The 27,782-nt window shown below is 30.8% G+C and overlaps 1 protein-coding gene across 1 annotated transcript in view; it reads right to left on the reverse strand.

Annotated features, from left to right (window-relative positions):
• CSMD3 (CUB and Sushi multiple domains 3) overlaps window positions 1–27,782 on the reverse strand; it is a 639,662-nt gene that overhangs the window by 199,417 nt on the left and 412,463 nt on the right. The window contains exons 34-39 of the mRNA XM_074202120.1: window positions 27,293–27,481; window positions 26,734–26,880; window positions 20,344–20,532; window positions 13,835–14,020; window positions 11,495–11,689; window positions 9,225–9,398 (exon numbers count right to left, since the gene is read on the reverse strand). Of these exons, the coding sequence (XP_074058221.1) occupies window positions 9,225–9,398; window positions 11,495–11,689; window positions 13,835–14,020; window positions 20,344–20,532; window positions 26,734–26,880; window positions 27,293–27,481 (1,080 nt within the window). The remainder of the gene's footprint in view (window positions 1–9,224; window positions 9,399–11,494; window positions 11,690–13,834; window positions 14,021–20,343; window positions 20,533–26,733; window positions 26,881–27,292; window positions 27,482–27,782) is intronic.

The following is a 27,782-nucleotide window of genomic DNA, read 5'->3' on the forward strand; positions in this document are numbered from 1 at the left end:
TTTTGATAATTACTGCTTTATAATACAGTTTGAGGTATGGTAGGACTAGATCACATTCTTCTGCATTTTTTCACTGATTCCCAAAATATTCTTGAGCTTTTATTCTTCGTGATGAATTTTAATATTTTTTTCTAGTTCTATAAAATAATCTTTTGATAATTCGATATAGCACTGAATAAATAGATTAATTTAGGTAGAATTATCTTTATTATATTGACTCAGTTTACCTATAAGCAATTCATATTATTCCAACTGTTTTGAACTTACTTTATTTGTAGGAAAAGCATTTTATTCTTGGGTTCATATAGTTCCTGGGTTTGTCTTGACAGGTAGACTCTCAAGTATTTTATACTGTCCACAGTAAATTTAAATGCAATTTCTCTTTCTAGCTCTTGCTGTTAACTTTGTTATTAACATATAGAAATTTTAATGATTTATGTGGGTTTATTTTGTGTCCTGCAGCTTTGCTAAAATTGTTAATAATTTCAAGTAGTTTTTTAATTGATTCTCTAGAAATTTCTAAGTATAACACTGGATCATCTATAAAGAATGATACTTTTGTCTCCTCATCGTGCATTCCAATTGCTTTAGTTTCTCCATCCCCCTTATTGTTCTAGCTAAAATTTCTAGTATATTAAACACAGAGGTGATAATGGGCATCATTACTTCACACTGACCTTACTAGAAAGACTTCTAGCTTATCTCTCATTGCAGACAATGCTTGCTGAGGGTTTTAGATAAATATTACTTATCATTTTAATATAAGCTCCATTTATTCCTATGCTCTCTGGTGTTTTTAATAGGAATGAGTATTGTATTTTGTCAAAGGTTTTTTTCTATATTTTTTGAGAAAATCATACAATTTTTGTTGGTGTTGTTATTGATATGGTCAATTATGCTAATAGTTTTCCTGATTTTGAACCAGTCCTGCATGCCTGGCATAAATATTACCTGTCATAATGTATGTATGATTTATGTGATATATTGTTGTAATCTCTTTGCTAGTATTTTATTTAAAATTTTTGCGTCAATATTCATTAAGGAAATTGTTCTATAATTTTCTTTCTCTCTTTGGTTCTTCCTGGTTTAGATATCAGCACTATATTTGTTTCATAAAAGTAATGGAGGATTTCTTTTTCATCTACTTTTACAAATAGTTTATTTGGTATTGGGATTAATTGTTTTTTAAATGTTTGATAGAATTTGCCTATGATTTCATCTAGGCCTGGGGATTTATTCATAGGAAGTTCATTGGGGCGGCTAGGTGGCACAGTGGATAGAGCACTGGCCCTGGACTCAGGAGTACTTGAGTTCAAATCTGACCTCAGACACTTTATAATTACCTAGCTGTGTGGCCTTGGGTAAGCCATTTAACCCCATTTGCCTTGCAAAAACAAAAACAAAAAAAACCAACAACAAAAAAAGGAAGTGCATTAAAGGCTTGTTCAGTTTCTTTTTCTGATATTGAGTTAAGTATTTTATTTCTTCTATTAATCTCATCAATTTATATTTGGTAGATTTTCATTCATTTCATTTAGATTATCATATTTAGTGGCACAAAATTGGGAAAAATAGTTGCTAACAATTGTCATAATTTCCTCTTCATTAGTGGTGAATTCATACCTTTCATTTCTGATATGTTTGATTGTCCTCTTTCATTTTTTAAATCAAATCTATCTATGGTTTATCAATTTTAGTTTTTCTAGTTTTATTTATTATTTTATTTTTTAATTTAATGATTTTTTAGTTTTAATTTTCAGAATTTTTAATTTAGCATTTAATTGGGTATTTTTAATTTGTTCTTTTTATAAGGTTTTTTTTTAATTGTTTAGTTGTTTGTCCAATTCATCAATGATTTTTTTCTCTATTTTATTGATGTAAGAATCTGGAGATATAAATTTTTCCCTAAGTACTACTTTCACTGCATTCTATAAGTTTTGGTTTGTTGTCTCATTCGTGTCATTTTCATGGATAAAATTATTGATTATTTCTATGATTTGACCTACTCAATTGAATTATTTAGATCTCAATAAATTTTTAATCTCTTTTCATTGTCTGAGATCATGATTTCTATTTCTGTTTTCTTTGCTTCAGTTGAAGCATAATAAATTCTGATCCAGTCTCTTAGCTTTAACCCTGTATCTTTTTCAGATATGTTTCTTGTAAACCACATATTGTAGGATTCTAGTTTTTGATCCATTCTGCTATCCACTTCTGTCTAAAGAGTGAGTTCATCCCATTCACATTTTTAGTTATGTTAACTGCATTTCATTTCATGCTATTTTCCTCTTGTTTAGTTCTTCCTCTCTCTTAAATCCCACCTTTTCTCTTCTAACAAATGTTTTAATTTTGATCACCACCTTTCCTTTTGTCACTCTCCTCTCTCCCTTCTATTTACCCCATAATTCCTTTTAGAATAAGATGGGTTTCTCTATTCAATTTAGTGTGAATGTTATTCTGTCTTTGAGACAAATTTGATGAGAGTAGGGGTTAAACTTTGCTTGCTCCATTCCACCTGCCTTCTAGGCTCTTTTATGTCTATTTTAAGTGTGATAATATATAGTATTATATATATACATATATATATAGAGAGAGAGAGAATTATTTTTCTTCCAATGCCATTTTCTTTCTCATTCCTTTATGCTTTTATTTTTTAGTATCATCCCATAAAATTCATCTTATATTCACACCTTTTGTCTATGTATACTCCTTCTAATTGCCCTTATAAGTAATAAAGTTCTAAAGAGTTACAAATATTATCTTTCCATATAGACATATAAACAACTTAATCTCATCAAATCACTTATGTTTTCTCTTTTACCTTTATATGTTTACTCTGAGTCTTGTATTTGGAAATCAAATTTTTTATTCAGCTCTGGTCTGTTGATTAGGAGTGATTGAAAGTCCTCTATTTTGTTAAATGCTTTTCTAAGCCCTCTTTAATGAGGAAGCTGCCAAATCCTGTAGAATCCTGATTGAAGGTCCACAATAATCAAATTGTTTCTTTTTGGCTTCTTGTAGTACTTTCCTCTTGATCCTGTTCATTCTGGAATTTGTCTATGATGTTCTTGGGAGTTTTCAGTTAGGGATCTCTTTCAGAAGGTGATTGATGAATCTTGTCAATTTCTATTTTGCCCTCTACTTCCAATATATCAGGGCAGTATTCTCTGATAATTTCTTGAAAGATTTTATACAAGTTTTTTTTTTTAATCATGACTTTCTGGTAATACAATAAACCTTATATTATCTTTCTTGGATCTATATCGATTGGTTCAAATGAGAAATTTCATATTTTATTGCATTTTAACTTTTTTTTTACTTTGTTTTATTGTACCTTGATGTCTCTTGAGGCATTAGCTTCCATTTACTGAATTCTATTTTTTTAAGGATTTATTTTCTTCAACGAACTTTTGTATTTTCTTTTCTTTTTGACTCATTATATATTCTTAGGGAATTAGCTTTCTCCATATATTTTATATATCTTTTCCCATGTTATTGATTCTTTTTTTATGATCTCTTGCATTACTCTCATTTCTTTTTCTAATTTTTCCTCTACTTTTCTAATTTGCTTTTCAAAATCCTTTTTAAGCTCCTCCAAGAATTCTTTTTTGTACTTGAGAGCAAATTACATTTTTTATCTGAGAATTTACATTTTGACACTGTTGTTTTCTTTGAATTTTATGCCTTGATTCTCCCAGTCACCCTAGTTTCTTTCTATAGTCGTTATTATTACTATTGCTATTATTACTTTTTTCTAATTTTTCTGCCTTTTTGTTAATATTTTTAAATGAGAATTGGATTTTGATATTGTACTTGTCTTAAACTTTTTATGCTAGGGTTCATGGTATTACTACTGGCTTTCACTGGACTTCAGAGCTTAGCTATTTGCTTTCACTGGAGATAGGCTACCCTTCTGGCTAGAAGTAGGTGGTAGAGCCTCTCTGTTGGTCTCCCTTGGAGTTTACCTGCTCACCTGCCTCAGGGGTGAAGCCTTGATGCCTGGTTACTAATGTAATAGCTTTCTGGAGATTAAGTATAGAGGAAGGATCTTGTTGCTGATATCCTAGGGGGAGGTAGGACCCTGCTGCTGAGCTGCTATGGAAATAGGCTATCTTTGCTAGACCCAAGGGTGAGTCTAGCTAGCCCTAGGGTAGGGCTTCACCACTGGTCAGCAATTGGGTCAAGGTCTTACTGGTGGCTTGTGTTGGGAGTGGGGTCACTAGGGGTGGGACTTTGTTACGTTCCACAGACTGCTCACTTGTCTTGGGGGCTGCAGGTTTGTTGGAGGGGCAGGGTCTTGCTAGTGGATTGCCTTGGGGCTTGGAGTCTTGCTGCAGGACTGTCTACTGATGCTCTTAAAGCTACTGTTTTTGCTCTTGTACCTACTCCTTTCCACCCTAGTGAAACAGCCCTTTCTTGCAGGGATGGCAATTGTTTCCCCCCATTCCTAGGTCAATTCTGTGTAATTTTCTAGTTGGATGGAGCGGAATTTGGAAGGGTTTCAAAGGTTCCTTCCTCATTGCTGTTTTGTCACTGGAAGTTCAAGTAGTATATATTAAATATTGGAAAATTTTAAATTATTTTATTTTTGTACTATCAAGTTGTATATAGGTTTGGGACCTCTGGTCTACTTTTACCTTTTGAATACGTTTAGTGTTTGAGCTCAGGGTAGGAAAGATTCAGAAGGGTTGAGCTAAGTTCCCTACAGACATGATCACTGGTCTTGAGGACCTATTTGAACCAGAGACAATTCTAACAGATCAAGAGTAGATCATAGTTCTTACTGCTGCATCTTTTGGATCTAGGATACTCCAAGGGATTACAAAATATAGTGCCTCAGGGGTGGCTAGGTGGCACAGTGGATAAAGCACAGGCCCTGGAGTCAGGAGTACCTGGGTTCAAATCCGGTCTCAGACACCTAATAATTACCTAGCTGTGTGGCCTTGGGCAAGCCACTTAACCCCATTGCCTTGCAAAAACAAAACAAAACAAAAAAAAGAAATATAATACCTCTTCCTCCAAAACATTTTTTCTTGTATATACATAAATATATGTTTTTCCCCTACAATAGAATGTGAGCTTCTTGAAGAGAAAGCTTTTCTAATTTTGTCTTTCTATATCTAAAATGCAGTACAATTCTCGAAATATAGTACACATTTCATTTTTGTTTGCTGATTGATTAACTTTGGGATGAGTCAATCACGGATATTTATGACCATTGTTCAACTGTTAAAATTCACAGAAGCAAATCAAGTAGATGTATATTTCATTTGTCAGATAACATTAATCCTTGACTCAGTAATACGTACTGAAAAAGTTTTACATTCCAATTTCTTGTACATTTCTATTTATTATTTTGACAACTTTCTATAATTCTTTTCATATTTTGCCTAATAAAATTGTATTATTGAATTCTAAAGTATGACTATTAGCAAATCTGCCTCAGAGAAATTCTGATTTAAACTAAAGGCTTCTAGCTATAATCTTTTAACTTTGGAATAAAGATTGAATATTTGAATATTTTCAAGCTTATTATTAGCCATTTCCTATCTTTCTGTAGGCAAAAATGTTTTAACATACTGAGGTATAAGCATGTATTTCATTTTTTAACCAAGTTTAAACTTAGTTAGCAAGTATTTAGAGCTAAGTTGGAAACATTCAAAAACATTCTATTTTCTTTGAAAAATTTTTTATTAGATTTAAAAGAAAGATGAAAACCTCCCTATACAAGTTAGAAATTACTGTAGCAAATGTCATTAGTGTTTAATTATACATGCATTGTCATATCCTTACAGTCTTTTCTCAAATAAAAATGAACCATAAATCATGACAGCATTTATAATTAATTATAACTGAAATGAAGATGAAGCAAAAATCATATCATTCTTTTAACACTAACAAAGAATAAATATATATCTTTACTACTGTACTAGTAAGTAGTCTTCAGAATATATTTTAAAGGAATGTAAAGTAAACAAATAAAGAAAACTACCAAATTTCTATTTCACAAATTGATTCTAAAAATTAAAAAAATACATATATATATATATATATAATTAAACAGAAATAAATTTTCTGCTATAGTCTTATTCTCATGCCTCTTTGTAGCATGTAATTTAATTTTTTCTTGCTAGTGGTGCTTCTGACCAAGTTCCTAAGATAGAAAGTAACAAGTGTGATAGGGTTTCAGTAAAAGATCTCTTATTCAAATGCTGATTTATCTATATTTGAGGAATCTCATCATGATCACAATAAAAGGTTAATTTTTTTTAACTCTAGCAAGTTAATGATACCTTCTAATGTAAAGAGAGTTTGCAAAAAGGAATGTTCAGTCCAAAGAAATTGCAGATCATTCAAGAATAAAAGTAACTAATTATAATAATAATAATAATAATACAGAAATTACAATTCTGGAAATTTTAAGAAGTTTCTTAAAAGAAAGATATTTATATATATTAACTCTCCTTCCTCATTCAGTTACATTCATAGCATCAATTGGACTTCTATTTTTATTTCAAAACCAAATCACATCATAAAGTCACACAATTCAGAGTGACAAAGAACAAAACATAGCATGAAATGAATCAAAATGCTAGAGGAATAATGTATTCATTGAACATTAATACTCAATAATAAGTTGGTTAATAATATGATCAGTTAATCCAATCATACATTTAGACATTATTCTAACTTTCAATAAATTTTTCCAAAGGTTCTAGTCATCATGAAAATGTTACCCTAAGATCATAGAATGTAGAGAATTAGAAAGTAACCAAGCAATCACTTAGTCCCATCTCTCATTTAACAGATTAAGAAACTGAGGTTAATATAAATTTCTCATAAATATTACTAGTTAATTAACTAAACTTTAAGTTTTTCTCTGTTTTGTGCTATTTGCCACAAAGATTATCCTAAAATCTTAGATCAGTTTAAAATTGTTTTTGAAGACTTTTGGGGCACCCTGGATTTTCTTACTTTACAATAATAATACTAGCTAATATGGATTGTGTTTTATACTATACAAAGCCTCTTCCCCTCTACATCCTAGTGAGATAGATAATGGAATTATTATCTTCATTTTATAGATAAGAAACCTAAAATTCAGGAAACTTCAGGGACATTCTCACTGACATATATCAGGTAAGAATTTAAGTTAGGATCTTTTGATTTAAATCACAGAATCAAAAATTCACAGAATCTCAGAGTTAGAAAAGGTATCAGAGGTCAGCTTCTCAGCTCTTATCTCAATAAAAATTTCCTTCAGACCAACAAAGAATATTGTTCATCCAATCTCTGTTTGAGGACCTCTGGTAATAGAGTACATACTTTTTCTTGATATAGTTCATTCTACCTTTAGATAGACTATTTTTTGATATTTCCAACTCTTGATTATTTTTCTCTTCTAGAACCCAAAGGAAGTCTAATTCATTCTCATGTCTTCTCTTTTCCATCCCTGCTTCTTTTAGCACATAGATATATCCACAATATGTATGTATGTTCATATGTGGATAAGCACATGCATCTCTATATATGCATATTATATGTTTTGGGAGGCAAGGCAATAGGGTTAAGTGACTTATCTAAGGTCACACAACTAGGTAATTATTAAGTGTCTGAGGCCAAATTTGAACTCAGGTCCTCCTGACTCCAGGGCTGGTGCTCTATCCACTGTGACACCTAGATGCCCCTATGTGTATTATATGTTAAATACAGCTCTCTATAATCTCAATGCCCCTCAAGATCTTGCTTCCATACTCTGAAGATTCTCCATCATTAGTCTTTGTTATATATATATATATATATATATATATATATATATATATTACCCCCATTGGTCTAGCTTTGCCAGCTACTACATGAATTGAAGAGCTGATTCCCCAGAGTCTTTTTTTCTTAGTCTACTTTTCTTCTTAGGGTTCTAGAGCTATCCTAGGGAAATGGGGGTGATTTTCTAATACTGTCAGACATGAGTCTCAATGAGAACACTTATCATCAATCATCAGACAGCTTATTTATTTATTATTATTTATCTTCTATGAGGGAGATATGTGGTGAAATTGTATAATTAAAATAATTGGTACCAAAAACTTGGAAAAAATCTGAGATACATAAAATCAGAGATAAACTGTCATATGAGTGTCTATTGTCCGTTGAAAAATGTTTTCAAGTTTAGATAAATATTAGTCAAAGAGATATCTCGTAACTCCTGATTATAAGGAAGGTATGTCATGGTTTCTTTTCTGAATTCCTTATGAAGTTCCTTTGTAGTTCTCTTCTTTACTCTAAGAATCAGGGTGCTTGGAGAGTCCAAAGACTGCCTCTCCTAGTTGTGTTTAGTTTATGCTCCCCTCCAGATGTAGATATTGCTATTATTGACTACTGTTTTTCCAGGGACAGTTAGTTTTGTTTGTGGAAAATTCAAATATTCCAACTATTTGACAGTCACAATGAAACACTTTGTTTGAGCTCAATGCCTACTCTATTTCATTCCCTAATATAGTGCTCTGGTACAGGTACAAGAAATCTGTCACCTCAAACTTTTAAAGCTTTCATAAAAGATATAGATGAAATAGTCCCTGCTTTCAGGAAGATTACATCCTATCAGGAGTAAGAAACAATATGCACACGAAGAAGTATATATACACCTTATACTAAAATAAATGCAGTTTAATTTTTTTTTTCTTTTTTGGAAGAAGGAGCTAGAGGGAATAATAACAACACTTACTTTGCAGAGCTGTTGTATGGCACTAATGAGATGATATTTGTATAGTATTTATCATGATGTCTGGCACAAGGTAGACACTATATGAATTATTATAATGTTATGCCTATATAAGATATGTGTGTGTGTGTGTGTGTGTGTACTCTTTCGCTCCTTACCCACTATTAAAAATATCGAGCAAAATGGTCACTAGAAGCTTCCCTCCAAATTAATACCAACTTATTAATGAATTCTCAATATATAGGATCATGAAGACACTTCTGAATTCATCTAAATGTACAACAATCTATCCTACCCTTCTTAATCTTGTTCATAAAGCAACCAAGGATATTTTTATTAAATATTTTACCAAATAGTTTCTAGAGTACTGTTAACCTATATCATAATGCATAATGAATGTAACACTGTTGGTATTTTAAAGAGAAATTAAAATTTTTTCTTGCTTCCAAGTTTTATAACAAATAGAGACATCTGAATTAAAAAGAGTAATTAAAGTATGTACCTAAGCATCTGGTTTCAGTTCCACTCCAGAGTCCAGAAGAAAGGCATTCTCTTACAGTAGAGCCTACAAGCATGTACCCTGAATCACAGGTAAAGATAGCTGTTGATCCATATGAAATTTGAGTTCCAATCTTATTTCCATTTGGAGGTGTAGGAAGTTCTCCACAAGAAATAACTTACAAAAATAAAAAAGTTACATAATTTTAGAAATTAATATTCTACAAATAGTTTTATAAAAGCAAAATCATCAATTTGGAGTATAATTTACTCCTTCAAATTATGATTGTGATACATGACAGAAATGGCTTTGCAGATTTACAGAAGAAAATGGAGCAAGTCTTGCCAACAACTTATTTCTTGAAAAATCCTTCTTGGGGGAGATATGTGCTATTATTTAGATCATCAGTACCAAGGGACTAATATGTTGAAATGCCCTGGTAAAATTTACTTGTTGAATGAGAAATATTCTAAGAGGCTAGAGAGCACAATTAGAAGAAGAAAATCTGGGATGACTATGTCCAGGACCTAGTGAATATGATTTAATAATATATTAATATTGTTATATGTTTATCTCATACATGTAATAACCACTTATTTAATGTGCAAATTATCCATATTCTTATAACTCTGGACACCAAAAAGAATCATGACCTGCTGGACAAAATATGAAAATTAAATCAGAAACTTCTGAATATTAAAATTTAGTCATCAACAAAAAGCTTTCATTAACTATTTTCTTATACATGACCCTTTGATAATTGTGCAACCATCATAAATCTGCATTACTTCTAGGTTCATTAGTTATCTAAATTATAGAATGAAGATGCCCATGCTCTATTTATCGCAGAGAAACATTTATAGATTTCTTGGAAAGGGCTTTTAGACATTTTGACCTCCTAAAATACAAAGCTTTTTACTGAACTACTTTGAGAATCCCATATAAAGTGGTACTGATGGCATTCTAAAGAATGTGTATATTCACCTAAACAGAAAACTCAAGCTGAAATAAACTATGTAATAACATGGAAGCTCAATAGTGCAATTGGTTGAAAAGTGAAAATGACTCAGGTTATTTTCAAATGCATTTTGTTTTTTCATCAGTCTGCTTTAAGCATTTCAGTAAGCAGCTTCATAAACTCTAATATTGCCTCTTCTAGTTTCTAAATAATTACTCCAAGTGCAAGACTTCATTGGAAATCAATATTTATGATTTTATCTATCTCATACTTTTAAGGAAAATTGTTTTTGAGAGTCATTAAACTTTGGTGATAGTGCAATAGTAGATTTCAAAAGTTATTATATGGTTTTTAATATTTTCATCTTTTAGGGAATGATTTGTTTACTTGCCAGGGCAAATGGTTAGTTTTCTTTTGTCATAAAAATAATTGAGATCTGGCTATATTTGTTATTATAACTTTCTTGTTACATGCTACATATAATGAAGTAAAACCCTCATCTATTTTCAGTAGTCTCTGGAACATTAGATCTGAAATACTGGGCAATGAATCCATAGCCCATATAATTCTGAAATCAAATTCTGTCACATTCTAGCCACTTGGACTGTCTAGTGCATAGGTCACTGGCTTATGTATCATATAACCTTTGACTTATTCTCATATTATCCTTAATCAGTATTGAAAACTTGAAAAAATACTTAAACACTAAATACCTAAGTTGTCATGTTTGTACAAATAGGCATGATGATAGCTATTTCAGCTAATCCATGGTGTTATCATGGAAAGAAAATAACACAAAATTTTGCATAAAAGGAAGTCAAATTTCTTTAATGCACAGTTTTATGATTTTTCATTTATCATCATCATTACTACAGACATAATAATATGATACACAAGAGATCTGCTGTTAGTATCAGGAGGATTTATGTTCAAGTTCTTCCTCCAATACATGTTAGTTGAATGTCCATGGATAAGTCATTTAACTTCCCAATGCCCAAGGTAACAGTCTGAGACTATAATTTAGAGATAACTTAGTGATATATATCAGTGAAAGTAATGGCATCAGCAAATTCCCATACTTACAGGTCCAAATAACAACAGATAAATAATAAATACATTTAATCACCATCATCACCATCATCATCATGATTATCACAGGTCTAGCACCTATACTTGATAGTACAAATTGATATTTCACTTGAGTGTTGTGGGAAAGAAAAGATAAGTTATTAAATTAGCATTTCAATCATCTGGTATTTTCATATGAAAATCATTCAGTAGGAAAAAAATAAAAACTAGAGAAATAAATACTCACTTTGACAGTATGGTCTTTCATTTCTCCAGCTCCAAGTCCCATTAGCAAGACATTCAATAGATGCTGGGCCTAATCCATGATAACCAGGGTCACAGCTAAAAACTACTTTAGTTTTATACTCATAATGGGAGCCATTCACAATTCGCCACCTTCCATGTTCCAATGAGAAGGAATTAATACTTGGACAAGTAACAACTATATGAATAAAAACCACAGTCTTAATTAATTCAATCTTTTATTTGTTAGAGAAATATTTATTGAACATTTATTTTGTGCTTCATCAATGAATTATAGAGCTTTGAGATGGAAGAGATCTCAGAGGTCACTTAGACCAAACTGATCCTGAACAAGATCCTTCTAATCAGAGTATATCTGATCATTCAACTTGTACCTGAAAGATTTGGGTAAAGGGAAATTTACCAACTCTGATAGCGTTCATAGAAAGTTTAGATGGAGGCTGTTAGAAAGCTGTGTCTGACATCAAGTCTAAATTTATTTCTTTGTGAATTCTATCCATTGTGACTACTACCTTGGCCAATAGGGCCAAATAGAATACATTTAATTTCTCTTCCTTCTATCCACCTTTCAAATATTTGAAGATAACTGTCATATTCCTTATATTCAAATGATTTCTTCTATAAGCTGAACCTCCTCATTAACTTCATATGGCTTGTTCATAAAGCTCATCACCATGATATTTACCCTTCTCTGTGATGATATTTAATTTGAAAAGGGATCAAATGATCAATGCAATAGTTTTTATTATAATAATTTCTTTTACTATCCTTAAATCATATCAAAAATTGAACTATTTCAGTTATCTTGTCATATTTTTCAAGTAGGTAAACTAAATTTAATATAGCATTTGAATTTTTACCTGGGAATATATGAAACTGTTTTCTTTAAAGTAGTGTTGAAAACTACTTTATTAGTAAGTATCATGGATGCAGGACTGAGAATATGACCTCTTTCTTGAAAAGGTTGTGTATAAGTTTAGTCTATTGCAGTATTTATTTATCTTAATGTAAATGATAGTGAGAATAGATACCTATTTAAAGTGTGAAACAATTTAGAATTATTTTTTAATGAATATACAGCAATCAGTTTTTAACACATAATCTATTTGTGAGAGTTATTGTGAGGAAAGTACTTTATAAACCTTAAAGTGAATATAAATAAGAAATATTGTTATGAATAATATAGGGATGAATAAATAAAATATGATGTTATATACAAATCTCATTCCTTTTCCCAGTTCAATATGAATAAATGGATAATCTCAAATTTTAGTCAGAAGCAAGGAGAAGGAAGAGGACACAGTATTATAGACAATGCAATGGTCATGTAATTAGTTTCTGAACAGAGATGGATATATTTGAATATATTGTTTTTCAAATGATAATTTCATTTAATCTGGAATATTATATTCAATTCTAAATCCTGTATCATCAAAGGGAGACTGGCAATCCAAAGCATATGTAGAAGATGGTGAGAAGGTCTTATCTGATTAACAGTCTCCAAACCAGGGTCACCACATTGTTAAACATCTATTCTAAAATTCATTTATTTTATATTTCACACAATATATTTTTTAATTTTTCCTGTTATTTCATTTCTAGCAATGAGAAGTAGTTGGGACAATCAATTCTATGTTAGTATTTATATTCAAAATTTCTGCAAAGAAGAACTGAAAGAGTAGAACTATTTAATGTGGAGAAGATAACAAATATAGTACATGATATATATCTGAAGGTCTCACCTCAAGGAGCAATTATTTAGTTCATATGGGTCTCCAGAGGGCAGAGTTAGGAATAAGAGTTGAATAAGATTCTATAATTTCAAAAGGGAAGGAGAACTTAACTCAGTATAAGAACTTGCCCCAAATGGAGTTGTCCCAAAACAGAATTCACTGCCTTATGATATTTTTCCTCATTGCTAGAATTTTTCCAGCTGGGAGTATATGACTTATTCCTAAGAAGTTTTTGAAGATATTTATGCACAGGTCTCAGGGGCTAGACCAGAGTTTCTTCCCATTCTGATTATGATTTGCTTGTGTGCATTCATCATATACTTGTAGATTGACTGATATATAAATATAATGAAGATATTATTGTAATGTAATCTTTTATTAACATATTTTTGTCTAGAAACTTTGAAATATGCTTTTTAAAAAAAGATGCTTCTCATTTGCTCAGTATATTGATGCCAACAGTAGTAGGATCAACTGTGAATAATTCCACTATCATAAATTCATTTTAACAGTAATCTCAGTAGTGGATGGGATTTGAAAGTTGACTTTTTTGGAAATATAAAGATACAAATTATGAAAATTCTACTTACCCACACAGCGAGGTGTTTTATTATGATTGCTCCATGTTCCATCAGACTGACAGACTGCAGTGGTAAGTTCTTTAGATGAGAGTCTGTAGCCATCATTGCAGAAATAGGTAACACGGGTCCCCACCAAGTAATCTGTTGTGAGTATTCCACCATTTGTTGGTGCTTTAGGAATCCCACAAGAAATTGCTGAAAAGAGCATAAACCAGAAATGCTACCAAATGTGTCTGTTGTGAGAAAAGCCTATTGGTTTATAAAAAAGATATAGAAATGTATCTGAGATTTTATCAAGTCCTTTAACATGCTAAAAATGAAGAAAAAGATTTCTTTAAATTCCAAATATAAGTGTTTTTCAAAGGTACATTATGTAACTTTTATTTTCTAGATAAAATATCTTGATTCCTGCTGTTTTATCTCTTAATTTTTTATATAGTTTTCCCTTTAGTTCCTAAATATCTTGTGTAGAGACACCAGAACTTCTGTGGAAAAAATGGAATTTTCCTATACAGGAATTTAGGGGAAAATAACATAGATTTATTATGGAAAGAAAGGGAAGAGGAACAAAGATTGCCAACCCTTTTTATGCTTCTCTATCCAGTTAAGTTCCTTTGGCTTGTTTATATGTGGGATTCGGGGATAAGGGTAGGGTAATAATTAATAAAATCATTAATCAAATTGAATTTTTATCAACCTGATGAAATTATATTTCATGAATTATTGTTTGCAGGTAACAGAAGTTCATTCTCCTTCTGTGAGTATGATCACTTTCCAGGACAAATGTTTTTCAGTGGTAGTAAAGCAAAGACCCTGCAATCTCATCATTTTGAGAAGGGAACTGCTCAAATAGATCAGTGATTACTTTCATCACCTTTACTAATTAAATATTTTCTGTCCAAGTAGATTTAACTGAGAGTACATTGGACCATGTTCACCATAAAGGATAGTTCTCTAGTGACTTGGGGAGAATACTAACAATTTTCCAGTGAACATAATTCTTGAATTTTTCTCCCAGTGCTGTGCACTCAGGCCCACAATGTACTTGATGCTGTTAAGTTTTTGTGTTGGTCCAGACCTCCAATTGCTAATGGTCTTGAAAAGCATATTCTTCCCCACCCAAAAAAATTTAAATATATACTCAATGAATATGCATTTCATTAATTTATATGTTCCCTTTAATGATGCAGATAACAACCAATCCATTACTGTGAATACTGTAAGACTTTTGCTGATTCCCAGATATTAGTCAGAGGGTCTACTCAAAAATGTTAGAAGCTTTCCTCAATTTCTTAAATTATCATGAGGTTAATAGTAGAGCACTATAGATATTTGCCTGTTCTTTCTCACTTTAACTATTTTTTCTTCTAATCATGCATTTCCTTAATGACATCTTTTGTTTTATAGTTTCACACCGGCCATTCATTCCTCCATTGCCCATGATAATCGTTTTAAATTCTATATCCAATACTTGCTATCATCTGACAATATAGTAGAAAATAGCTATTAAAAAAGATGGGTTTTATTTCTGCAAATACGACAATATATTAAAAGACACTTGTGGTATACTAAAGACATTATCCCAAATATATTAATATAAGCATATATGTATCTGGAATCAATCTTTTAATAATCCGGACAACATGCATAAGTTATCTATCCAAAGTATGTCATAATCCCATCAACAGGAATTTTACCATAGTCTTTAACATATTGCTGGTGAGACCAAACTATTTTAAATAATTATATTTCTCTTCCAGGAGCAACTTCTTTATCCCAAGAATTAATTGAATAAATCCATGAAATATAGGACCAATCTAAATGGCAGTCATGATGATATGTCCTAACTTAGTTAATTCTAGGACAAGTACATTGGCTTCTAATAAAAATGTAGACAAACCTCAAAGAGGTGTGAAGCTCACAAAAAATGATCAATCCTACATAGACATCTTGAAAATGTCCATGTGTTTCAATTTACATAGATTTGGCTAAATCCTGGGAACTGGACTCAAGAGACAAGTTTCTATTTTTGGCTCACTGTCCCTACTCTGGAATTTTATACTGAAGAAATCTCTAAAATAAGGTTCACAAAGAGACAGCATGAGAAAATGGATGACTTGGTCTTATCCTAGAAGACTTAAGTTCAAGTTCAATAACTAACAAAATAGCTAGGTGATTCTGGACTAACCATTTAACTTCTCATTGTTCTACTACTTCTCTAATACCATAAATTGCAGACAAGTTGCTAAGGACCATTGGTAGAGAGTTTCCTCATGTGGGAATTTCCTAAGCAAAATAAATCATAGGTTCAATCTCTATCTTAATTCTATAGCTCACATTTTAGTATTCCCAAATGTTAATAAAATATACTCAATGTATATTTTGGGTTGAGCCTTTATTTTGGCCTGTAGTACTCAGCATCTATCCAAAAGCAGCTGATAGTAGAGTGGAGAAAGATCTAGACCTGGAGTCAGGAACACCTGGTCTAGGATATTTATTAACTGTATGACCCTGGGGCAAATAACTTAAACTCTGATAGCTTCAGTTTCTTCAATTGTAAAATGAGGATAATAATAACACTTTCCACACAGGATTAATGTGTTGATCAAATGAGTTAATATTTGTCCAAAGTGCTTGATACAGTGCTTGATATACAGAAGTTGCTATTATAAATGATTAATTGTCTTCCCAATACCTTACTCTTAATAAATGTCTATTTAATTGAATTGAATAATGTGCTTTTATAGTATCTGGTTACATCCTGTTATTATTATCATTTAAAATATACTCAAATTATTGACTGTTTTCATAATGCTCTTATTAGACTTGGTCACAAATAAACTGAAGACAAAAGTAAACAGAAGACATCTACTGATAGTACCATCTCTATATATTTGTTATTATAAGGAAGCAATATTAAAAGATAAGACTGGGTAGAAAAATGTACATTCTGTTTAAAGTTTCCTTCAATAAATCGAATACTGTTATTTTAACATTTCTAATAAACTTGACATTTGTCAAGTTCAAGATTCATTGCTCTAAAGTAAAAGGACTTTGGAAGGAGGAAATGCATTAATGAAATCAACATAACACTGACAAAAACAGAATAGGAGGATTCCTATCACTGTTGATCCATTCATGATTTTGGACTTTGTAGACTGTGCAAAAGCAATGTAATGACTTAAATTATTTATCCAATTTTGAATAATTAAGCATGTAATTATTCTTGCTATCTAATTATAGAACCCTAAAATGGTACTGTAAAGGGAAAATGATCCTTGAATTCTGTTGAAACAGCACAATATTTTTATGTGGCCTCTGGAAATTCTAATAAGAGGGGGGAGAGAGAGAGAGAGAGAGAGAGAGAGAGAGAGAGAGAGAGAGAGAGAGAGAGAGAGGAGAGAGGAGAGAGAGAAATTGAGAGAGAGAATGTCATGTTGTCATCTTAACATTTATTTCAGATCTCAGTTTTTTTTTTCCTATGCAGAGCATTCAGTTCAGAATGTATATATTTCAATTTTTACCAAGGAAATTATTTTGGAATCTTATTCATCTTGAGAAACTAATGTATCTTGAAATAAAAGTACCTCCAACAAATATTACAAAAAATTATTCCCAGGACACTAAGGGAAAATAAAAAGAGAACCATCCGTTCTCTGCAATGTGTACTTTAATAACAATGGAATATTCTGATCTATGTGAGTTAAACTGGGAATGAAAAAAAAATCAAAATAAGTCAATTGTAAAGGATGTAATAAGCAATGATTTAATATTTTATTAATATTGAGCTTTTAAAAAATCTCTATAATCTTCTGTTTGGAAAACCTGGACAAGTTTTGACAAAAATCATATAAAAGAAAGTTGGGGAGAACTAGACTTATTGAAGTTTTTCCTCTTAAGTAATATTTTAGTTTTTATAATGTGCTTTCCTTATAATAATAAATCTAGAAAATAGTAATTCCAAATATTATTATCCCTAATTTACAGAAGAAAGAAATAAAGCCCAGCAGGTTAGCGATCCCCTCCCCAAGTCCCAAAAGATGAAATTTGAACTAAGCACTTCCCAGTCATTTTTCCAATTATCATTTTCTATCCCAATCAAGCTTTTTTCTCTAAATATAAATAATCCTGATAATATCAAAAAAACCAAAATGTTCCTTCTACAATTCTAGAACTAACTTCACATAGTGACTACATTTCCTTCTACTACCTAAAAAAGACAAAATAAAATGGTTAAAAAAAGTCTTAAATTGTATTGGGCCTGATCAAAAACCAAGATAGAGGTTAAAACTAGTTACACTGATAAAATCTGAAATACTTGTTTATTTAAAAAAATAGTGTTCCAAAATATAAGATGAGAGACATATGTCTAGATAGAAGTTCAATCTTTTAAAAAATATATCCATATATACTCACACACACACATGTGAAATATTGTCTTCAATTAGGGAATCTATATTTAAAATGTAGATTGAGAATTTGGAAAACATCCAAAGAAAGGGAACAGCATTGGTAGAAGGATTTAAATTAAGGTCATAAGAAAATTCATTAAAGGAAAAGAACAGGATTGGTCTGATAAGAAAATATTTAAGAGAAATATAAAAATTCCATTAAAGAAGTTGAAAGGATATCAAGTGAAGGGTTTAGTCTGCTTGTTTCCAAAAAAAAAAAAAAGAAATAGGGATAATGGGTAGAAATTGCAATGAGGCAAGGAAAAATTTCGGAATAATTCTTGTTATCAAAAAAGTGAAATAGGACCCAGAGGATATAATGAATTCTTTCTCCATAGAGATATTTGACCAAAATTTGGGTGACTATTTGGTGTAGAAGGTTTAGGCTAAACTAAATGACCTCTAAATTCCTTTTCATCTCTGTAAGTTTGTGATTCTTTGAGAAACTGACATTGGACTTTAGTGTATAATGATTAAAACTTTTAAGAAATATAAACTTTATGTTGGAATGTATTACAGTTGAATAGTGAACAAGTGAGGGAGTCCTATGACTTTTGTCCTCTAGAGATGTGTATGAATTTAAGTAGGTGGAAAGATATCCCTATAGATATACACATAAGGTGACTAAAAATATGACCTGTCTACGGTTAGGAACTGGGTTTTCTTGTTATTAAAATTATTACAACTCATGGAAGTTATAAACAACAAATCACTCCAAAAGGTGACTAATACCAAATTAGCAGAACAATTATCTCAAAGATCTGGAAAAAATCTCCTACATAGTCGTCTTTATATTACTCATCAAAGAATTTAAGGTCTTATTTAATTATCTTAGTTAATTTTACTCCTAAGGAGAGTAGGTCATTTCATTCAGAGTATTTCCTCAAGGTCTATTCATTTTAAATGAACTCCTGAGATTACAACCTAACCAAGGAAGAGTGCTTCCATAGTTTTTGTTGATCAATATTTCCCTTCTTAATGTTATATGAGAATTATGGTGAAGGAAATGGGTATGTTATTCTGGAAAATATTCTTCTTCAAAATATGATGAATGTCATGTGGAAACAGACTAATTCTGCACTGCCCCAAAGAATAGATCTAAGAGCAATAGGTGGAAATTTAAGCATAAAATTTTGGATTAATATAATGAAAATAATTATTAATCTCTTCAAAAGTGAAATTTACTTTCTAGGAAGCACTCCTCATTGAGATTCTTTAGCCAAAAGTTGATGACCACGTTTTTGTTCTTGTGGACGAGACTCTTCTTTAGATATGTGTTGAATTCTAATATGTAAATCTTTCGACCCTGTAATTCTATGATTTTGTATTCTGGCATGATTGACTTGGAACTCTATTCCAAATTTTTTTCTAAAATTAAAATGATCCTGTAGCAACCCAACATATTTACATGTTTACATATTTACAGTTTAATATTTCAGGTCATAGAAGGTCAAAAACATCATTATTTTAATTTCGGTATTCAGTATTTCTACATCCTTACTTCAGAACTTAAAAAAGTACACCATGCCTTGTCAAAGCTACAAATGAATTTAACAAAAAAAAATAAGTCTTGTCACTTGTTTGACTTTATGAAAATAAAATTATCAGTGATTGAATTATTTTTTACTTTTTAATCAACTATTCTTTTTTTTTTGGACATGACCATGTCCTCAAACTAAAGCAACTATATAACTTTTCAAGGTCCTGTTTCAGTAAAGTCCCCTAAATCTTGTTGATATTTCAAATCTGATTCAAGAGGTTTCTGGCAAATAAATCCTGAGATAATAAATGTATTGGTATGCAATTTCTAGAAAATTTCTAGAACTTTAAGAGTATAACTAATGTAAATGGCAAAAAAAAATTATGATTTCAATTTGTTCTTCTAGCAACTTCTAGTGAAATTGCAATTTAAATTCTTATCTAAAATAATCATTTCTTTCAAAGGAATAGGATCTAAATAAAAGCATATACAATCTCAAAAAAGCGTAGACAAGTAAACCAATGACATTTTGAAAATAAAACAGTATTCCTAATAGGGTTATTCCATTTTGACACAATATACTCTACCTTGACAGGCTGGAACAGGTGCATCCCATGCATGATATCCATATGGAGACTTTCTACACACAGCACTGCTTTTCCCAACAAGCCTGAATCCTCGATCGCATGCCCATCGAACAACACTATTAAGTTGACCACCTGTCTGGCTGATGATGTATCCATGAGGGGGAGATTCTGGAGTGCTACAGTAGAGAGCTAACCAAAAGAAAAAAATATTCCTAATTAATTACTTGCATAAAATGAAAAATTCCATATTACTGTGTCTCTATACATTAAGGAACAATGACTATGATATGATTTGATAAGGAAATGTTCATTTATCTGAATTGTTTGCCTGAAATTCATCTTGCTTTATATTCTTTTTTTGTTTTAAATCTTATTTTCTTAATGACACACTATCACCGGGCTTTCAACTTTTTATTGTTGTTGCTATTTAATACACTTAGTTTCACTGAATAATGTATTTGAAATACTACACTCAAAGAACTATTAAATATTTTATTGGATAATATCTACTATCATTTTAGTTGCAACATTCCAGCAAGATATAAAACATGACAAATTTTTGTTTATACTCGTCAAGTGGCATTCATACTATGCTATGTCATATACAAAATTTCCCCTTAATGAAACAGAGGCAGAATACTACAAAATCTCAGTGATGTTTGACTAAAAAATGTCCATTCTGTCACATTCATTCTAATGATATTAAAATACAAACAATAAAACAACAATAAAAGCTTCTCAGAATAAAGATTTTTTTCATTCTGATCATCTGAAATGCCAAAAGATAATGTCAAGTGGCTGTTTCACTTGTGTACACTTTCTAGATGATTCAGGCTCAGAGGCTGAGCTGCTCATCTGAAGAGAATGAGGCATTCTTCACTAACATATGAAATATATAGATAGTATTAGGATTGTGTGAATCATGAACTGCCTTTAAAAAAAAAGTAGAGTATACTAAATGTGTCAAGATCCTCTTAAGCCTTAAGAATACTTTATAAAAAGAGAAAATAGATTCTTAAAAATCATTTCTATTCAAGGTTCTCTTGAATGGTTAACTATCTGACAAAAGTATGGTGTCTCATTCTCCGACACAGAATTCCATCTGATGTTTGAAATCACTAAGCTGCATTGACTTTTTATTTATATAGCCACAAACTAAGTCTAAATGATAAACTATATGGCAATGTAATCTGTTAGTCAAATTCTGTACGCTTTTGTGAAAATACTCCTCAAAAGAATTGCTTCCTGGCACAAACACAGTTTGCGGGATGAGAAATTCTGAGAATCCCAAATATTTTATCCATGTTTACAAATGAGAAAGAAAAAATATTTCTTAAAAAACTAAAAGGGGGAAATCAATAGATATCTGAAAAAATGATCACTGAAAATTAAGATAATTTGCTTAACATTTTACCTTGTCTTTTAAAATCTTTTTGGTACATAGATAGCTATGTAGTTTGTTTTTTTTTCACCTGAAACTCTGAAAGGCAGCATAATTAAGTGTACAGAGTATTAGACATGGAGTTAGGAATATGAGTTCAAATCTTTTCTTGGATATTTAATAACCTGTTATCTTGGAAAAGCTATTTAATATTTCTGATCCCCAGCTTCTTCATATGAAAAATGAAGGGTTTGGAACCAATGACATCTTAAGTCCCTTTCAGCTTGAAATCCATGATTTAAGATACACAAACTCTTAAGCAAAGCAAGTTTTGTAATTGCCATTTGTATAATATAAATAAACTGAATTGAAAACCATGTCTCCCAAAATAGTGGCCAAGCCATTATAGTAATTTTCAACAATCATTTTGGGGGGGCAAGGCAATGGGGGTAAGTGACTTGTCCAAGGTTACACAGCTAGGTAATTATTAAGTATCTGAGTCTGGATTTGAACTCAGGTCTTCCTGACTCCAGGACAGGTGCTCTATCCACTGTGCCACCTAGCTGCTCCTCTCAAAATTCATTTTTGTAAAGCTTCCTTCCTCCCTTCCTCCTACCCGAGGATAACAAGTAATCTGATACAGATTATAAATGTACAGTAGCATTACACATATTTCTATCTTAGTTATGGAATAATAAGAACAAAAAGGGAAAAACCACAAGAAGGAAAAAGCAAAAAACAAATGTTAAAAGGTGAAAATAATATCCTTTAATCTGTTCAGATATTTCTTTCTCTGGAAATGGATGTCATTTTCCATTACAGATCTTTAAAAATTGTCTTTTGAAAACTGTACTGATAAGAAGAACCAAGAACTTTTCCAAAAATAATATTGGAAATGTTCTTTTGCCCCATATAATTAAATACTTACCTATTAGATCATGGTTCTCTATTTAAGTCATTGTTGGACAGTAAAATTTTATAAAAGATTTTCAAGCAAATATTTTTCAAATCGATATTTTCTCTTCTTATTCAAATTACATTACTTTTGTCTGTGCAAAAACTTACTGGCTTTGAATCAAAATTACTTGTTTTGTCTTCTATGGTCAGCCCTAACTACTTTTTAAATTATGAATTCTTCCCTTAAGCATAATTGTGAAAGGTACTTTCTTTAGTTTTCTTTTTCTTTTAATGTTTCATATTGAAGTTTTATATCCCTTTGGAGAATATTGTGGAATAGGTATAAAAAGTGATTTAAATTTTTTTTTTTCAACTTGCAGTTTCTTCCAGCCCATTTGGGAAAATAAGGATTTGTTCCCATAATATTTTTGATACTAGGTTAACAAAGAAACTGAACTACTGATTTCAGTTGCCTCTGGGTCTTCTTTATCTTGCCTTTCTTAGTTATCTACTTTACTATATTTTAATCTATCAATATTTTGACTATTGTAAGATAGTATAAATTAATATTTGACAATATCATGTTATATGTTTCATTCCATCCTCTTTTTTTGCCCCACTATTTCTCTTGAGATTCAAGACTTTTGTTCTTCTAAATGAGTTTTGTTTTTATTTTTGTCAGATTATACAAAGTCTCCCCTCATCAATTGAATTGGTAAATATCACTGAATCTGTAAGTTAGTTTAAATAATATTATCATTTTAACTATATTGACTTGGCTCAATCATGAACAACAGATATCTCTCCAATTGTCTTTCTTTGTTTTGACATAGACCATTTTATATTAAAAATGGATAGAAAGAGAAAAAATTGTACTTTGTTTTTAATCTCTCTTTCTCCTCACTGCCCCATGGATTTATTTACAACACTCTAAGAGAAATCTAGTTTCTTATACAGGACTCATTTTTATATATTGAAATATTTGTTTATTGATTTCTATTAACATTAAAATAGATAACTGAATGAATAAAAATAAAACAAATCCTCTAAGAGGGGAAAAACACATTTTATAGATAGGTATGTATATAAATCCTAAGTGTATCTTGGTAAGTTAGCTCCAAGATAGTTTATGTATTTTGAAGTTAATATTAAGGGATTTTTATTTCATTTTCTCCTGATTTGTGCTTTACCACATATAAATGTTGACAATTTTTGTATATTTTTGATATTCTGATATTTTACCTTTCACCATCTCGTTTAGTTTTTAAATTGATTTTACAGTATTTTCGAAATATACCATCAAGTCATCTGTACATAGGGACATCTGTCTCTTCTTTGCCAGGGTTCATACTGCTAATTCTTTCCTTGCATTACTATAATAGTTAGTATTTCTAGAATAATGTTAAAAGTCAGGGAAAATTATTTTTCTATTATTGCATTACCTTATATCCCTGGTTTAATTTCAACTTGGTCATAATAAAAAAATTGTTCTTATTCCTATAATTTCTTTGCTAAGATAAAAAACAATTGCATCATCATCATCATCATTCACTAGTGAAATTGCTACTAGATTATTCAGATACTTTCACATAACTATTCTGCTACTGATTAAATCCAAAGGAAGTTGATAACAAAGAAAAAAGCTTCTATAGATAATAAAATATTCATAACAATATTTTTTGTGGCAGTAAAATAAATGGAAGCAAAGTAGGTGTTCACAAATTGATTAAGGGAAAAGAAATTATAATATTAATGTATTATTATCCAATAACAAAAGATAAATTCATGGAATAAATGAAAATATTGGAAGATTTTAAAGAACCGATACAAAACAAATATTGATTTTAAAGAACTGATGCAAAGTAGGAGTAATAGAATAGTGTGTATATAATGGCATACAACTACAGAAATAAAAAGAAAAGTGTCATATTACTAAAACTCAGATTCACTGAAAAAGCTGTCTTGGTTCCAGGTTAAAGAAATTTAAACCTCTACTTTCTTAACAGTAGAAAGGAAGGACAGGCATTTTGTTGAACTATACTTTTTTGGCTATTTAAAAAAAACACTGTTGGGTCTTTACGAGCTGTTTTTGATACTTAAAAGTGCATAAATTAAAATTGCGATAGTGAATAAAAAAAGATAAAAAAGTGACACCATCTTAATATTTTCTATATATTCACAAATTCTTTGTGAGATATATTACATAATGCCTAATTGCTTTATTTAAAGTTCATAAAAATCATATATTATTGGAAAGAATTGGAGACAAGGGAGGTAATGATAGTGTGACAATGAAAAAAACCAACAGATAATAAAGGGAGCATTTTAAGAAGTACACAGAGGAAGTTCAAAGGAAAACAGAAACAAGCACAGCTTTGGAATGAGTGTGTTAAATGTGTTATATACATTCCTGGATCCTGCAAGTTTTAATGTTCCTTCCAAACTATCCTGTATTTCATTACTTTCCATATATACTTTTTCATTTTGTGTGTATGCTGAATATATATATATATATATATATATATATATATATATATATATGTCTCCCTCATTGAAATGTAGGCTCCTTTCACAAAGGAAATATTCCTTTCATTATAATTGTATTTTCAAAACCAAGAAAAATGTTGGGTATATGACAGGTGTTTAAAATATAATTTTTAATTGACTTTTTAAAAAATGACATGCGTGGTGAGTTCCCCTTCCACATTTAATTTTTTCCTATTTTTCCTAGTACATGAAATAGCTCATACTTAGTGTTTTTCAATTTAAAAAATAATAACAAAAAGTATTAAGCTATTGAACTGTTTAAATTGCACTAAGATGATGCCAGGAAATGGAAGTATGCCTTCAGAGCTGTCCAGCAGCTGCCCTCAGAGTGCTCAGCCCACGGAAGGTAAGGGGGTAGGGGGAGACTATCAAGGTCTCTCCTCTGGTCCTGGGACAGGACTCTTATGCTTTGATCATATTCAGACCCTTCAGTCAGGGTTTCCCCCATTGCCACAAAGCAGGAACCTTCCTCATAGCCCCAGGGCAGAGGGGTGTGCTTGTAGTCATCCACAGACCAGAGCACAGGCCAGAGCACAGGCCAGGAGAGCAGTCAGAGTCTCCCATAAGACCTTGAAGGAACTGAGCTCCTTGTATATTTACATAAATACAAGTTCAAATATACACATTTCTTTGCATACTTGGCACAATGCCTGACAAATAATAAGTTCTTAAAAAGTGCTTTTAGATTTTAAATTCATGAATTAAATTTATAGATATAGATAACAGATAAAGGATGTTATTTTCATTTTTATCCTAACTGTTAAAATCATGGAAGATTTAATAGCACAAATAATTCACAAGTGAGCAAAATAGTTGAAAAATATATTGGGAACCTAATGAAATATAGATTATTTTCCATTTGAAATTTTAAAATAGAATGATTATCATTACTAATATTTAAACTACTTTTTTTCTTGTGTGTATGTACCATATCCATCATTAAGTTTGCATCTAATACATTTTCTTTTTATGCTCAACACAATTAAGAGCAGGGAGAATACACAAGATGTATAAAATTTGGTCTCTGCCCTTAGGGAAGTTGAGATATAATTAGTAATATATTACAAGTCAAAACCTATACTTTTTAGGCAATCTTGACACAGGACTACAAGATCTCATTTAATCTTGCAAGGTTCCCTCAGGGGTACAAGGTTGTTCTGAATGAACTATGAAAATAAGAACTCTCCCTGACTTACAAAAGAATTTGGAAAAAAGTTAACATTGTATGTTAAACTTTTCAAAAACTACAAAAAATTTCATTACACATTGAGATGGGCATAAAAGTGAACAAATCAGATCTTGCTGCCCCAATAAGAGACAGGAAGATAGTATATCCTCAGTCTTATTGAGTATCCCTCTATTACAAATAGGTGTCATGGACCTTGGTACATGTAATTCCAGAAAACAGTCCTTCTGACTTACTTGCTATCTAAATATAAATAGGTGACATTTTAGTTTGAAGCAATCACAGGATATCAATCATTTTTTCAGAAGACTTTTTAATGAAATGCATACATAGGATCTCTACCCTAAATAAGAGAAACAAATAACATGCAAATCCATACCTATATATCTTATCCTGAATCCCTTTTTATTATTGCCATGATCTGCTGACCATTGCAGGAAAACTTCATGTCCATTACTGGATATATTAAGGGCAGAGGAGTAATCCCCACTGAGTGAAATAAGCACTGGGCTTTGAATATTTGGTCCTTCATGTAGGAAAAACACAAAACAAAGCAAGAATTTATATATAGACATAAAATTTCTTTTGAATATTTCAGAAACACTAACATGCTTAGTGCTTTTAAAAATTACTTTTAAAACATTCTATTCCAAATTTACAATTAAGTTAAATTCATTTAACTTTTGTTTCAAAGTTTGTAGTCCAGAGTCAATCTATTTTTCTCATGAAACTATGTATTACACAACACTGTATTTTAAAAACAGCTTAAATACAAACATGACATAATGAAGCAATTATCTATTAGCTATATTCACATTCCATTTAATACTTCCCTAAAATTTCCTTTACTACTTTTAACGTCACAATTCAGTGAATTTTTTTGATTATTGAAGATAAAAGTGAAAAAATTATGACTTTAAGTAAAGGCCAACTCTTACCATCATACACTTGAAGAACATCAAATTCCTTTTCTGTCTGGAAGAATTCTACAAACATGCTGATATTATAGCCTTTTTCCACTGAAATGCTCCATGCACACATCTGGAGATTTGGATAGCTATCAGGGTAGCCAGGACTTAAAATGACACCCGTGGAATCTAATCGTAATTCATTGGCAGGACAGAGCACTAAGAAATAAAAAAAAAGATTATTAAATAATACAAATAATTTAGTTCCTATGAACTAGTGAATGAAATCTACTCTTCACATGACTCTATTTGATATGACTTCTATGGCAATAATAATAGAACTTGATGTGGAAAGTCCAAAAACTGAATTATATGCTAAAAGAGATAATTTGTATTAAGATAGAAGGTTCAACATAAAGTCATTGAAAAGTGACCAAAAAAACTTCTGCTAGTAAATTTTATCTTTATACAATATATATATATATATGTGTTCTATTAGAAATAAATTCATGTAATATAT

The sequence above is a fragment of the Macrotis lagotis genome, chromosome X (genome assembly GCF_037893015.1).
Source record: "Macrotis lagotis isolate mMagLag1 chromosome X, bilby.v1.9.chrom.fasta, whole genome shotgun sequence".
NCBI classification, from domain to species: Eukaryota; Metazoa; Chordata; class Mammalia; order Peramelemorphia; family Peramelidae; genus Macrotis; species Macrotis lagotis.